The following is a 15,571-nucleotide window of genomic DNA, read 5'->3' on the forward strand; positions in this document are numbered from 1 at the left end:
AAATTTACTGAACTCTGGACTAACATTTAAGAGTCTCTAGAAATGGGACCGTTAGTCATAAGAGACATTCTTTTTAAAAATTTTAACTGAATATTATCAAGATCTTTTATATAAGTGGATAACGATTGAGATAAAATTACTGAGCCAAATTTAAGAACAGGTTGTACGAGAGAACAATAAAGGGTTTTCATAGTACTTCAATTTTAAAATTGTTTAGTGTTTCTATTTATGAAGCCTAACATTTTGTAAGATTTGCTGAGGATGATATTTTCATGGTTTATTTTAAAAGAAAGTTCAGAACAGCTGAAGTGAATACCAAGGTACCTAAGGGGATATTATTCAATACTTATATTTAGATTATAATTGTTAGACAGTTCAAAGTCTAATGAATCAATGTTTACATTGTTATCAGCATAAACAGAGGAAAAGTATGTAGTGAATAATCTTGTAAGGAATGTTCAATAGAATTTGAATTATCAATATCGAGAAATACGGAAGAGGGAGCGTTTGTAGGATTTGACCAATGTGATTTAATGCAATTCCAAAAGAATGTTAAGTTATAATTTATACTGGATTCTATGTTTGATAAAAAATGATCATGAGCTAGCAACGAGAAGTTCTCACAGTTTTTACTAAAAAAAGAAAAAATAGCATAATCTACGTTAGAGTTAGTTAGTTTAGGTGTGTAATCATAGGCGGACTTAGGGGTGGGCTAAAGGGGCATTAGCCCCCCCAATATATGATTTAACCCCCCCAAACCCAATTGCCTTTTTTTATTTCAGTAAAATTCTTATTTAATTTTCTATTACCTAAAAATGTATAAAAACCGTATTTTTTTTCAAATGTGCCTTTTTTATAATATATAATTCAATACTTAGGTTTTTTAGACTAGTTGGATAACGTTTGATTGTGGTTAAGGTGTCATTTTACACAAGGCAACTTCTGATGCTTTATATTATTCTGGTTGCGACCGCCAACCGTCTGGCGGCAAGACCTATTGTGAAGGTGGGGTGAAGGGTTGTTATTGTCATTTTAGACTACTTTTTCACAGCTAAGTATAAACAAATACAAAATATAAACATTGTATTAGTAGTCTTATAATGAAAAAAAAAATTTAACGATAAAAGAGATTGCTGTAGGTATATATATATATATTAATAATAAAGCAAACTTATCGCAGATATTATAAAAATAGTTAAAAACCGGCGGTAAAATGATATGTTTTTTTTTTTTTTTTCATGTTAAAACATTTTGGGGTATATCTCTTTTCTATAGGTTTATGCCATGCTAAAAAATATAACCAATTCATTGCCTATTTTACTGACAAATAGTGCGGATAGTGTTTTTAATACATCAAAAATATTTGTGGAGCAAGTTATATTCGTAAGTTGAATTATAATTACTGTAGTTGTTTTAAGCAAAACAATTTTACAGTAGGTATTATTTTAAAGGATAAATGTTGAAGATAACTTTTAATAGTCAAATTTTAACCTGAATATTTAATTCATCCATTAAGTATAGAACAATAATGTACCTAGTGAAAACTGAAAACTGGTGAATGGAAATAATAGTATTCTAGCCTTCTATCACCTCATCGAGAACATTAAACTAAACTTTATATTTTATTGGACATTTTTTAGCTAAAATAAATAGAAAAAATGATGTATAGGCGTTAAAAGGCAAATTTTTGATTAAGTTATTAGAAAATTAATTCGATTAATAGTTAGAAAAAAGTTAAATAAAATTAATTATAAACACTTCTACAGTAGAGGCTTTGAATCTTTGCCTGAGGGGGGCAAATATTTTTTGTATATAAACATACTCAAACTATAATAAAAGTAGTCAGCAAGTGTAAAATATAAATTAACAGTATATTTATAGTATATACTATATAGTAATAATTTTGTTATCAGTTGATAATCAACTTCGATTATAATATTATACATATTGCATCAATAAAAAATATAACAAAATATTGCATATACATGCCCACACATACTTAAAGCGGAAAATTTACAAAAAATAAAGATTTTGTAGGCTACATCAGTGTCTAAATATTGTCTGGGACTAAAGCCCCCCAAAAATCAACCCCTAAGTCCGCCTATGTGTGTAATGCCCCAGTAGGATGTGTGTGTGTGTACCTATTATCATTTATGCATTAATTGGATGCAAGTGTTCTAATATAATTATATACTATATTTTCTATCGTGAATTTATTGGTACCTATATAATACATCGAATTATTAAAATTTCACAATTTTAAAGTTCGAAGAATTTATAGTAGATTTTATTAAACATTTATTACTGAAAAATTGTTATTTAACTATAATTATAGTTAATAACACAATACTATTTTTTCAAGTAATTATCTGGGCAACGCGTTTACATTTAATAGGTACGTTATTATTATTTCTTTTTTAAATTGGTTTTTGTAGAGCAGTTATTATTTTATATGCTTGTAAATAGTTATTGTTTTAGTTTGTAAACAAAAATAAATACTGGATTTATCACTATGAATAGATATCAGATTTGCGAATTGGATAGTAACCGAGCGCTAGACCGACACTGTATTTCATTCCAAGTTTATTTTGGTTAATGTCTCTTCTAATTGAGATAGCTAATTCTAAGATTAGATAATATTTTATTGAATAAATAAAATTATAATTGTATAATGTTGGAACATTAAAAACTTCTACAATTGTCAAATATATTAACTAATATTTCAAATTTAATATAGAGTCAAAAGAGATGGATCATCACTCCTAAATAATATGTGGTGCTAGCCGCACAACAAACACCATTAATAATCGTGTATTGCATATTGTATTGTCAAAGTTGGGGCCACTGAAAAAAGGTTTTTTGTCGTACTATACCAAAGTTGAGACATTAGGAAAAATTCAGTAAAATATAACCGTAAAATAATTGTTTTGTTTAAAATTTAAATAATTAGCAAACAAATATTTGTCTACAGTAAACCTAGTTATTTGTTGTAAACCCAAGTGTCAACAGTCCTCGTCCACGTGACCATTTCTTTTACTGTGAACCACAGACGGATTTCTCTTTCGGCAGCTTCAAAGGAGTCTGCTCCGTGAATTACATTGCTAAAAAATATAAACACAAAAATCGTTGTTATTGTTTTGCAATAGCACATCGTAAGTCCTGGATATTAGCTTAAGTACACACGGGCCTGAATGCTCGGTTTGAGTGCAAAGATCTCCTCTGATAGTACCAGGGCTGGGATCCTTCCGGTGCGTTGCGCAGATGAGGAGACGTGCAGTCTTGACAGCGTGTAATCCTTCCCATACCTAAAAGATAAATAAATGCATTTCTTTAGATGTTGGTTCAAAATTGAATATGCTCGTCCAAAGTTACTTACCATTGGTACAACGGGTCCTGACATCATGTATTTGATAAAACCTGGGAAGAACTTGTCGTTGGACAAGTCGCAGTATTGTTTCCTCAACAGTTGTTCCGAAGGCTGTAAATAGAAAAAATATAACTACAAGTGATTAAAAAATGTTCACCCTGCGAATAGGGCTGGAAAAAGTGTGCATCTCTAGATAGTTGAAAAATAACACAAGATGGTAAAAAAAAAAAATTTGTTGTCGCGCATTTAAGTTGTTATTTGTTTTACATTTTTTATTTGACGTTATAATAATTTCGAAAAAAAATTTGTTTTATGTAATTTATTATCAGATTTGATGCAGGGCTTAGTAGGTATTCGTTTAACAATGTGTTGTTTTCATTTTTATTTATTTTGTCTGGACTCACGATATTTTCTAAAAGTACTGAACCTCTTCTACACGTAGCAAGCCTATAGATCAGAGGTCGTACCTTCAAGATACTTTATAAGGACATAATTTGTAAAAGTTTACCTTTTCCCATGATTGAAATATACAAAGTTATTGCACATATACCTCTCCTTCATCGAATATTCGATGATAAAAACAAATATGTCAGCATAACGGGCAGCCAATCAAAATCAAAATCAAGTATATACCTAAGTACACGGTAAAATATACAGTAATAGCATTGATTAAATTATTTTTATAAATGCTAGCGTAGACTAATATCAATCCACCTTGAGCGTATTCTGTAGTAGCAATAAGATAGTTTGAGGTAATTATTATTTATTTAATATGCGAAAAAATTCGACTACTTGAAAACTAATCATTCATCAGTTTATTCTTCTAATTTGTCAATAATTATTGTTGAGCGATATTTACTATTTTATGTCATGGTCTTAACAAGTGTTATTTTGTACTGGTGTTTGAGTACTAGTGATGATTAGTTGTGTTTGTAAAAATATTTTTAAAAAAAACTTCAGTAAATAACATTCAATTTTTTGTTTTTTTAGTATAATATATTACAATTATATTAGCTGTATGTAGTTAATATATAATACAGAAATAGTAGTTTTAAAACTGTGCAGCTCGTTAACTGCTCAATCGATTTAGCTAGTTTTTATGCATAAAATTAAATTAAAAAAAAAAAAATTGGGTGTTACCATTTAAAATATGTTAAATCAAGACATATTAAATATAAGTCGCGTTGTTTATCTTCCGTGTATTAAAATACTAATAACTCAAAAAAAAAAAAAAAAGGATGAAGGGTTGTTTGATCCTTTTATTTATAAAAAAAAAAAAAATATTAAACCCAGATGCCGTTTAACTTCCGAAGTAATGCTTAAATCTTACTATTACTATATACTATTTTATTATTTTCGTGGTATATCATAAAATCTGGATCAGCGGCGTCAAACTAAAAATTAATAGGAAGGGCAAAAAAATATACACCCACCAAGGAAAGCTTATTTTATTTCCTATCAATTGTTCGTAGTCTTGAACCATCTAATTAGAATAAATATGGGAATATATGATATTTGAGCTATTAAAATATACCGATGGGATACCCAGTATCAATACAAAAGCGTCGAAATATATGTGTTTGTGCATCTGTTTATTCGTACAATCGATAAGATATCATTTTCAAATACTCCAAATATAGGTATACTGCAGAGTTTTACGCAGTAAGAAAACCACTCAACAACACCGATAAAAAAAATATCAAAACTAGGTCATAAACTAAATTTCAAGTGTTGAAACCCATAATAGTTTTCAAAATCCACATTGATTAGTGTTAAAGACACTTTTTGGGTTATTTTGAGTAAAAATATTTTTTTTACATGTTAATAATATGTTAGACCTATCCTAGGACTGAAATTCTAATTTTTTAAATTATGTATATTTTGTGTTGTATTGTTGCAATAAAGTTATTATTAATTATTATTAATAAATTTCAGCTCTTAAATCCTTAAAAATAAAAAATAAAAACATCTCTAACCCTTGCCAGGGGGTGGTGGGTTGTTTTTATATGGGTTTGAGGGCATGTGAGGCAAGCCTAATCGATATTCTTTAAAAATTTCGAATTGATTCGATCTTTTTTGGTTTATCAAAGTTGTCGGTTAAAAAGAGGTCAAATTTTTTTTTGGGTTGTAAGAATGTGTATTTTCTACTTGTGTAAAAGTGCACTGTTAAGTGTAGTTGTTGTATTCCTAATAATAAACAAATGCATACAACACAAATAATTAAAACCTAATATTAAAATATAATGTTTATAATAATATGAACTGTAGGTAAAGAAGCTAGTTTCATACCTAGACATAAATAAGATGAAATAAATAACTATATATATTTAAATAAAATATTTAAAATTTATTTGCTTTTGCTATAATAAAATTGGCAATGCTATTAAATTCCTCCAATAGAATGAATACACTTGCTTTTTTACTGAGCTATGAAACTAATATGCACTTTGGTCGTAAAATATTGTTTTCCTACCATTTATACAATTTAGCTACAATAAATGCAACTTATTATATAAATAGTCCATTAATAAACAATTTTAATTAATATACTAAGCAGGCAAATTATGACCTTTACAATTCTAAACCAATGCATTTAAATCGACTTGTGTGTATCATATCAATATCGATAAAAAAAACTTACTTACTTATACTTATGTTAAATATTTTAGATTGTCTAAATATCATATTTAATCTTCAATTAGGTAGGTAAAGTTATACTTTACTGCGGTATAGACTATGTGTCATATGCGTTAAATGATTATTAAAATTAAAGAGAAGGTCTTTTTATTTGTAAATTGAAATTTTATAATCAAATTATAATACGTAGCATACCGGCTGATTTGTTAACTACGGCTCACCCAATATCTTAGAAGATATTTGACTTTTTAATTTCCCCCCCCCCTTATTTTTATAGTTATTAGTAGGGAAAAATTTGATATATTTTTCAAAAACTTAACACCATCACTTATGCGTTAAAACCATATCAACTTTGGATTTTTAAAATGGTAACACCCAATTTTTTCCATTTTTGTAGATTAAAGTTAACGGTTGACGGTTGTCGGTGACAACGGTAAACGAACTAATAATAAGTCAGGGGGTGGCTATAGTGGTTTTAATGTGACGCAAACTGTAGGACTAAAGTCAGTCTACCTAGTTAGTGGAAAATCAACCATGCTCTTTCGCCCACAAAATCAAGAAAAATGTTCATATTTTTCAAGCTACAACTTCAGCAATAGAGAAATCTGCCGACTTTTTTACTTCAGATTCGTAATCAACCTGAAAAATACTACAAGATGGTAAGAAAAAATGAATTTGTTCCCAAATTACCATACAGCGATTTCGTTTTGTTCTCAAAGCTTGATGACTTTGGTCTTACACAATTTACACATCTTGCAGTGACATATTTAGCCCGTGCATTATTTAGCTCTAGAACTTACCCACGTGAACTTCATGGCTACCAATTTGAATCCTTTGGTTTCAAACCGTTTGATGATTTCGCCGACAAGGCCTCGTTGAACGCCGTCGGGCTTGATCATGATGAAAGTGCGTTCTGTGTTTGGGTCGCCCATTACTAGTCTGATGAGTATTTCAAATGCAGTTAATGTCATGCAAACGACCATGTAAGCCGTACGACTGACTATTGGCGATTACCACGCCAGTCGTGACGTAGACAATTTTATTAACAAATAGTAATAAACGTGCATATACTCTGTTATCTAAAAAAATATTGTCGCAGAATAAACACTATAAACAATTCAAATATATTCGATACAACAAAAGTGAATGGCAATATTGAGAGAGTAAAAACTAGACCTTCCACGCGACATCGTGACGGCTGATCGACTAACCATATATATATATTAAAAATAGTCAAGTAGGTATAGAACATAGGTACCTAACAACATTCGTTTGTGCCAATTTAAATTTAATTGTGATTTAAATTGATGAAACTTATTCACATTCCATTGCCTACTATCTATGTCCGTTATTATAATTGATTATCAATATAGTATAATTAACGAATTAAACAATTTATAAGACAAGGCAACTTAAAATTGATGATTTTTGTGTTTTTGGTGTCTATCAATTCGTTTTTTTTTTCCTATTTTTTTTTTTTTTGTAGTGGTGCCATCTACCTCCTAATGTTAATAAAAATTAGATTCGCCACAAACCCTGTGTATTAGATTCCTGGCTCGTGTTCTAAAACAAGTTCTTTGGGTCAAAACAAAATTATAACCATGTATGATCTCTCGAAATTATTATTTGGTCAGTGAAAAAATTATCAATTTGTTCTGAGTTGGACTTTAAACGATAACCATGACGGCGGTAACACTGTTTTTCGTGGGAGACATCTATGGCAACGCAAGGCAAGAACAAATTTGTCGGTTGTGTTTTATTTTTTGGTACGACATTTGCGATTTTCCGTACTTACAGTACAATTATTGCATGTGAAATGGATGTTACAATAATATATTATGTACCACAGTAAACTGCGCTGGCTGATAAAAATCAAGTAAAACAAAAGAACTCGGCTTCGGTTTTAGAGAGTAATAACGTGGGGTTTGTTCCAGGCGAAAGACGATCCATCATCTGGCAAAGGCAGATCGTTGCGGTTGCAAGAGGCCAGAAAGATTGACAAATTTATATCGATTAAAAAAAAAGTAAGTAAAAAAAAACTGTGTTTGCCTTTAACTTGAAAAGCGTAGGCGCTAGTTGGCAATTCTGAAGTCACCACACGGTGGTGGGAATAAGAAATTAGCTGGTCTGAATTAATACCTCGTATGGCCGTAGGAATAAGTGGTAAAAAAGTTAATTTTTTACAACGCATTACAATACATGTTTCTACATTGTATAATGTGTCGTAATTGGGTAGGTATGATCATTTCAAAATTAAACCTGACTTTAACGGCCTCTTTTATAAATTGTAATTTATAGGTTTTAAGGTTTCAATACATTCGAAATAATGTTAACTATGATTAGTAGATGTAGATATTAATAAACTATATTGTATGATATTTTGAATTATTTAGATCGAACAATATTAGATACTAATAAATTATACACAACAAACCGGTTTTTTCTTCCACTAAAATTATTATGGACCTGAAAGTGGCTGCACAAATTTAAAAATAATAGTAATCATTTTATGATGTTATTACAATTTACAATAGACATATTTTTACAAAATAGCAAATTTTCAGCAGGAAAAATAATGGATTCCTTATTGAAAATAGTGTTTAGCTTCAATCTTCCGATCGCACCTATAACACGAAGGTTTAAAATGATTGTTTGAATTTGTATTTAGGTTAGTTTTAATACCAAATATATTTAACACACATTTAGGAGGAGGAAGGGGCGAGACATCAATAAAATTAATTTTTTTTTCACGTATTGCTTAAGGAACATTTTAGTGTTTATACTATAATAATAATACATCATACATTACATCCATCAGTTACTTTAAGTCAAAGATAAATATTATCTAATTATGTTGTAGCACGGCGATGATTAAATTTTGATAATAGTCATTTTAGTTGTTTTTGTAAATATATTTATAATGTATAATACATTTTTATATTGAATTTTTAAAATTCCCTATTTTAAATGAGCTAAGTGAACAAAAAAAAAAAAAATAAATAAATGTTGGCAAACTATTTTTGAATTTTGGAGGGTTTTTACCGATGACTTGACAACGTCGCGCATCGTGTCGGTTCGGTTTGTCTGGTCTATGGCGACGGTTGCTACGTTATAATATTATTATATTATTAATTATTCTCATTCTGTATTCATTTCATTTGTATTTTCGCATTGAGCGCCGAACGGCGACGGTGTGCATTTTTAAGTTTTTTCCTACACCACAACGATGTCGACGTAAGTATTACAAGTCCAAGTTTTATATTAGGTATTATATTAACGCTATAGCGATAGAAAAATTCCATTAGTCGAGGTAGCGTTTTTTTTTCATACTTTTACTACTTTGTCCAGGTTTTCCCCCACCAAAACCGTATCTTAAACTAAACTTAATACAAGTATTGAACTTTTTCACATTACTTCACGAACGCTTTTTTTTACAAAATATTATTACTGTTATAGGTACCGCTCGACATTTTTATTTTTCCGAAACATTTTTTTAATTAAATATTATTTGTACTCATTAACCTATTGTACCATTTGTATTTTTAAACATTTTTTTATTTCCATGTGGAGTTGACAAGATAATGTTTTTACAATAATGTATTTTCATTTGTCTATTAAAGTGTCTGGACCTAAGATATCTAATAAACCGCTGAACCGACTTATTTTATGTAGCAAATCTATAGATCTAAGATCGTACCTTAAAGGTAGGTACTTTAATGCGGGCCAAAATTTAAAAACTTCACCCATTCCCCTTCAAAATAAAGAAAAACACCCAAAAAACGTACATATTTTTTATTTTAGATTATAACTAGATTTTTTCTTTTTAAGCATAAAAAGTAATTTAAGTAAGTCAATAGTTTCATAAATTTGTATATAATCTGTACAATATAATATTAATATCAGCGATGAGCAAAACCGTTTTTGTTATGCTGGCTGCTATTTCCCACGTTGCTAAGTGTAGTATTTTTTGTATTTTTTAATACACAGTCAGTTTCATTAACGTTATATTCGCGGACAGCAATATTTAATACTACATAAAGTTGTTTTTGTTGTTTACAGATTCCTTTTAAATAAAGGAAAATGTTTTCAATTTAAAAACTCGGTAGTAGCTGATATACAGTTCCAGATATGCAATTTTTCAAGTATAGGTAAGTGTTTTCTAAAGATTGAAATTTTTTTTTAGTAGGTATAATAACTAATTTTTAGAACACAATATCATAGCAATTAATTCACTAAGTAAAATCGTCGTTTTAGACAATATAAAATGTTATATATATATATTTACTTACCTATGCATTTCACAATAGTATACCACATGGTTTTTGCGCAGTTTAAATATTTAGGCGCTTATTGAAGTTAAATAATATTGGTTCTATATATATCAAGTTTTTTAATAAAATACAGTTGTGTATGGTATTACTACTTGGCCCCTGAATTTTCATCACAAATTTCAATTTTATTTATTTTATGTGCAAACAAAAGACAAACTGTAACAAGGTACATGTAACTTGAGTGTTCTTATTTTTTCATTAATTAAAAAACTTAGGGACAATCATAGTTGCTTTTACAGTTTTGTTGCTTTTGTGCTCTTCCGTCATAACCTAAATGAAATTTATTGTTGTTCATGTTAGTTCTTTTTGGCAACCTGTAAATTAAACAAACAAATCATACTATTTTGCCCTCAGCCCCAAATTGTTTACACTTGCGAGCGCCCTTGCATGTTATACTTAAAAATGTATTGTAATAATAAATATTAAAAGGGCTTGCAAGTGGCTGGTAGTTTTTCTATTTTCTAATATATAATATTATACTAATATATTATCATACTGTTTTAATTAAACCTAATGATATACTGGGTAGATCACTTTAACATAAAATACATATTATCAAAGGCGTCCACGGGGAGGGGCAGGGAAATGACTAAAATCACAAAAACCATTAAAAAAACACAGTCGTCCCTTTCCCCAAGAATTTTCACTTGCGGGCGCCCTTGCATATTATACTTAATAAATCGTTATAATAATAAATATTTACACATGTATTAAAAGGGCCTGCAAGTAGCTGATAGTTTTATACTTTTTACAATATATTAATATATCATAAGGTTTTAATTAAACCTATTATACTGAGTGGATCACTTAAATAACTTCAGAAAGTATCAAATCAAATGAATTCAAACTTTCTGCTAAGTAGCTAGGTTCTGGAACTAAGTCTGAATTTATTCCTCAATAAAAAGGGGTTTTCCTTAAGAAAAAAAAATTGTTTTCCTTCTTTTTCGGGTTTTTTGGCTATTCTGTTTTTCCGGCTCTTCTTTCATAAATAATTTCCCCTGCCTTATTTTTATTAGAGGCACTCCTATGAATTGTGTTCATCTTCCAATGAACAAAATTTAACTATTGTATTAAAGCAGACAATATCAGATGTAAAAATCGTTAACCGCTATAGCAAATTTACTATTTTACTTATCAATTATCAGTTTTTTCGTGTTTACCATGTATATATTCGGTAAACACGAACCATTCGACCAAACTAATTGCTTGGACTTTGATTTATTAGAGAAATGTTTTACCTCTAAGCTTGTTTGCGGCCACAGGGATATGGATATTGAAAAAAATCAATGTTGTTTTCTTCATCAAAATTATTTACTTAACCTACAATAGAATTGTCTTCAGTTATCAGTCAATTTAAAGTAGATTCAATTGTGGTTTTGTTATACAATTATAAATAAACCCTAACCACAATAGAAGTACACTTATGATTGTATACATATTACGGTGACTATATTGCCATCATCTGCACTAACCGCAGACCAGTTATCAGAAAATGTTTTTGATATAGGTTTTCTAATACTAGCAAGTGTTCTTTTTAAAAATTATTATCTTTATTGATTCTTCACGCCAACGACTTGTATTGATATTATATTTGGCTTTAGTGTTTGTAAGAATAAGTGAATATCAACTTAGGCACTATGTCGAAACGTAATGGATTAAGGGAGGCCTGGAAGGACCATGGCCCCCCCCCCCAGGTTCACAAAACCATGGGGTCCTTCAAGATCAAAGACCCAAAAAAAGACAATTAAGATAATTATCAACACTAAACTTTAGCTTTATCGTACTTAGTAATTTGATAGTGTAATTATTTTCTAAATCTGCTGTCGAGGTTCGGGCAAACAATTTTTAAGCATAATATATACTTGAAATTAAATTAAAATTTTTTTTTATCTGTATACACTGTAACTTTTTTAATACTGAACCAATTCCTTCCATCTACTGAACCAAATTTATAAGGTCCAACTACCTGCAAATTATGAAGAAGACTGTTGTTTTTTTGGATCCAGATTAAGTGTTGGTTTTTATGCAGTATACCGCCGCAAAATGAATTTCATATTACACAATTTTTTTAAAGGATCACTAATGTTTTGCATATTGTTATACCATTATTCATTAAAAGAGATTCACGCTTGATTGTTTAAATTATCTAATATTAGATAACCTGCTTCGTGCTAATTTTAATTTTTTTGTTTATCAACTTGTAGCTCTAATTTTGTATAAAATATTTCATTATTTTATTACATTTATAACTTTATGGTACTGCTCCTATACTATTATAAAAAAAACACAATTTTTAAAATCTCCAAAAAAAGGTTATTGTTAAATAATAGGCAACAGCCGACAGCTAGTGGCTATAAACGTTAGTAATATTTAACTAATAAGTTATTACTTATATATGTAGGTAAAATTTATTGTTTTCTCCATCACAGTACCAGCATACAATTTAATTTTAATTTAAATGTTAGAAACTCAATTTTTCTTTATAAAATAACAAGAAATTAATATACGGGGTGGGACAGTAAAACGGGTGATTTTCCATTGTATTTAAATGGAAAAACCCGTTTCACTACCCCACCCTTTACATTTTAAGGATCTATCAAAGCGTTTATTTGAAAGTGATTTTATTCAATTTTATCACTTTTATTTATAATAATTCCTGTACACCTGTGATCTCTCCGTCCCCTAGTTGCTTTAATTCCATTATGCCTATACTCTACTGTACTAGTCCTCTTGTATAAAATCAATTTCAAATTAACGCTTTGATGCTTATTTGTAAATAAAGAACCTCAATTTAATACTTTCTAACTTTGCTGGTTTTTACTGTGCTTGGTTTGGACTGTACTGGCTTGAAAATACTAACTACCGATTTTCATCGAAGCGTTTTTTCGAAAGTGATTTTATCACTTTCAGATTTATAATAATTCCTGTAAACCTGTGACCTCCCCGTCCCCACTATGCCCCACCCTACTGTACTGGTTTTTTTTAGTATTCGACCCACCAAAGTACCAATCGCATACGATTTCTGAGCTGTACAGAGCTGCTCCTCGAGTAACTCGGCCCAGAGGGAAAAAACGATCGTGTTTTTTACGGATAAAATAATAACTTTTCAGCTCAATATCGAATCTAAAAACAAAATCTAATCAAAGCAGGAAGTACTTGGTCAGTTATGTTGAAAGGCATACCGTCCGGTACGCGCTAATGAAAAAATTGTTGTAATTATGATTGAAAAATAAACCGGTCTGTACTCGGCTGAGTATGTTAACAGATATGCTGTCGGTACGTGGTTCTTAGACATACTTAAGTCAGAGTGTGGCTAAATTTAGGGCTGAAAAGAACTTAAATAAAAAAAAAAGAATAAAAAATGTCAAAACGGTTGATCTTGAAATGTGACAATATACTGAAAAAACCAGTACAGTGGGGTCGGACCATAGTGGGGACGGGGAGGTCACAGGTTTACAGGAGTTTTAAAATCTGAAAGTGATAAAATCACTTTCGAAAAACGCTTCGATGCAAATCGGTAGTAAGTATTTTCAAGCCAGTACAGTCCAAACCAAGCACAGTAAAAACCAGCAAAGTTAGAAAGTATTAAATTGAGGTGCTGTATTTACAAATAAGCACCAAAGCGTTTATTTAAAAATAATTTTATTCAATTTTATCACTTTTATTTATAATAATTTCTGTAGACCTGTGACCTCTCTGTCCCCTCGTTGCTTTGATTCCATTATGGCTATACTCTATACTGTACTAGTACTCTCGGATAGGTTAGGTTAGGTTAACAACACTATAATGTAATATGTTTGTTATAACTCTACAAAAAAAATGACAAAATATGTGTTTTTTTTTGGGGGGAAGTATGTTCCCACTAAAATTTAGACACGGCAATTAGTAATAAACATTTTAACAATTGAATTATAAGATAGGTACCTATTAGTTTAGTCTGAATATACTTCATGATCATTATCATATTATACCCTAATTCCCCCTTCCCCCATCTTCTTTTAGCTATAATTAAATACAAACATTCTGACATCATAGTATTAATGATATTATTAAATCATAATTTAATATTACATCCCATTATTTTTATACACTATTTTTCAACATTTTTCTCAGTGAGGGCTTTGCAGCTTCCCACCTCGGTGGGTCGTATTACTTCTAACACGCCTGTAAGTGTATTGCATTCTTCCCGTACTCTTTTAATAAAATCAGACAACTACCGATATGCGTTTTTAACTTCCTCTTTAATCACCTCTTTATACTTTAAAAAGATTCTTTCCAAATCCTCTTTGGTCACAGCCATTGCTTTAGTTTTTTTTAACTAATGGGGTGTATATAAAATTTGGATCCCTATTATCTCTGGGTTGCCTTTTGGGCCTATCTCCCATTAATTTAATAAATGTAAAAAATAGTTTAGATTTTAGTATTAATAGTTTTTTACAAGATTGAGAAAGTCAAGACTATGATTTAATAAAATATATTTCGTGTCCCCGACCTATTGTAATATATCTTTGATTATTAAAATTCAGTTAAAAGTCAATTAAATTCTAACTTTTTAAGCAAGAAAACTTTAGTAAAATCCATAAATATTTTTTTAATCATGAAAATAATTTATGTCATATTCAATAACCCCTTAACAATGTACTATAATATAACTGAATACCTCTTTTTCAGAAATCTATAAGCAGTTTTTATTAATATCTATGAAATCCAATTTGAAGTTATAATTGTCATAGTCATAATAAATGCAGTTTAAACAAAGATTATTATTTATGAGTAGTTAATTTTCATTTATGATATTATGGTATCCAACACTTACAATGCATTTATTACTAGGTATAACTCTAGGTATTTGGTCAATCAACCCCTTGTGCCTTCCCTTCCATATTCGAGCGCTGCGAATAGTTGTACTGAGTTATTTAAATTGTATATTGAAGTTGATTTTTCAATTAAATAATTATGTTAGCTGAAAAAGATTACTTCCTAAAAGTAGCCTCTTAATAATACCTTTTAAAATCATATTATTTACTTGAATATACATTTTATTTTTGATAATTAAATATGATAACATCATTGTAAAAACAACAGCTCCGCACCGAAGCTAATAAATGAGTTGTTGTGTTTTTGTATATGCTCGAGTTCCTGGTAAAAATATAAGTGATATAATAAATGATACAAACAAATATAGCAAAATGAAAGTTAATAAAAAACTAAAAATTCTTTTCCCCTTAAAATATCA

General features: G+C 29.6%; 3 protein-coding genes across 4 annotated transcripts in view; 1 reads left to right on the forward strand and 2 right to left on the reverse strand.

The window, feature by feature from the left end:
* The window catches only part of LOC126835344 (nucleoside diphosphate kinase-like), a 31,225-nt gene that overhangs the window by 2,434 nt on the left and 13,220 nt on the right, over positions 1-15,571 (reverse strand). The window lies entirely within an intron of this gene.
* LOC126835341 (nucleoside diphosphate kinase-like) lies at positions 1,853-7,203 on the reverse strand. The gene is made up of 4 exons (XM_050567846.1): positions 6,805-7,203; positions 3,377-3,478; positions 3,184-3,305; positions 1,853-3,101 (listed from the first exon to the last, which is right to left on the reverse strand). The coding sequence occupies exons 1-4, from the start codon at positions 6,985-6,987 to the stop codon at positions 2,981-2,983; spliced, it is 528 nt and encodes a 175-aa protein (XP_050423803.1). The 5' UTR covers positions 6,988-7,203; the 3' UTR covers positions 1,853-2,980.
* LOC126835346 (uncharacterized) overlaps positions 9,156-15,571 on the forward strand; it is a 29,832-nt gene continuing 23,416 nt past the window's right edge. The window contains exons 1-2 of one of the 2 annotated variants that reach the window (XM_050567852.1): positions 9,178-9,238; positions 10,064-10,152. In XM_050567852.1, the coding sequence (XP_050423809.1) occupies positions 9,231-9,238; positions 10,064-10,152 (97 nt within the window). In that variant the 5' untranslated portion in view covers positions 9,178-9,230. Of the gene's footprint in view, positions 9,239-10,063; positions 10,153-15,571 lie in introns of both variants that reach the window. The other variant, XR_007685192.1, reaches the window with a different exon arrangement.

The sequence above is a fragment of the Adelges cooleyi genome, unplaced genomic scaffold (assembly GCF_023614345.1).
Source record: "Adelges cooleyi isolate 19-005CV unplaced genomic scaffold, UGA_ACOO_1.1 ACOO_flye_CR_arks_rails_tigmint_CR_PRNA_23, whole genome shotgun sequence".
Taxonomy (NCBI): Eukaryota; Metazoa; Arthropoda; class Insecta; order Hemiptera; family Adelgidae; genus Adelges; species Adelges cooleyi.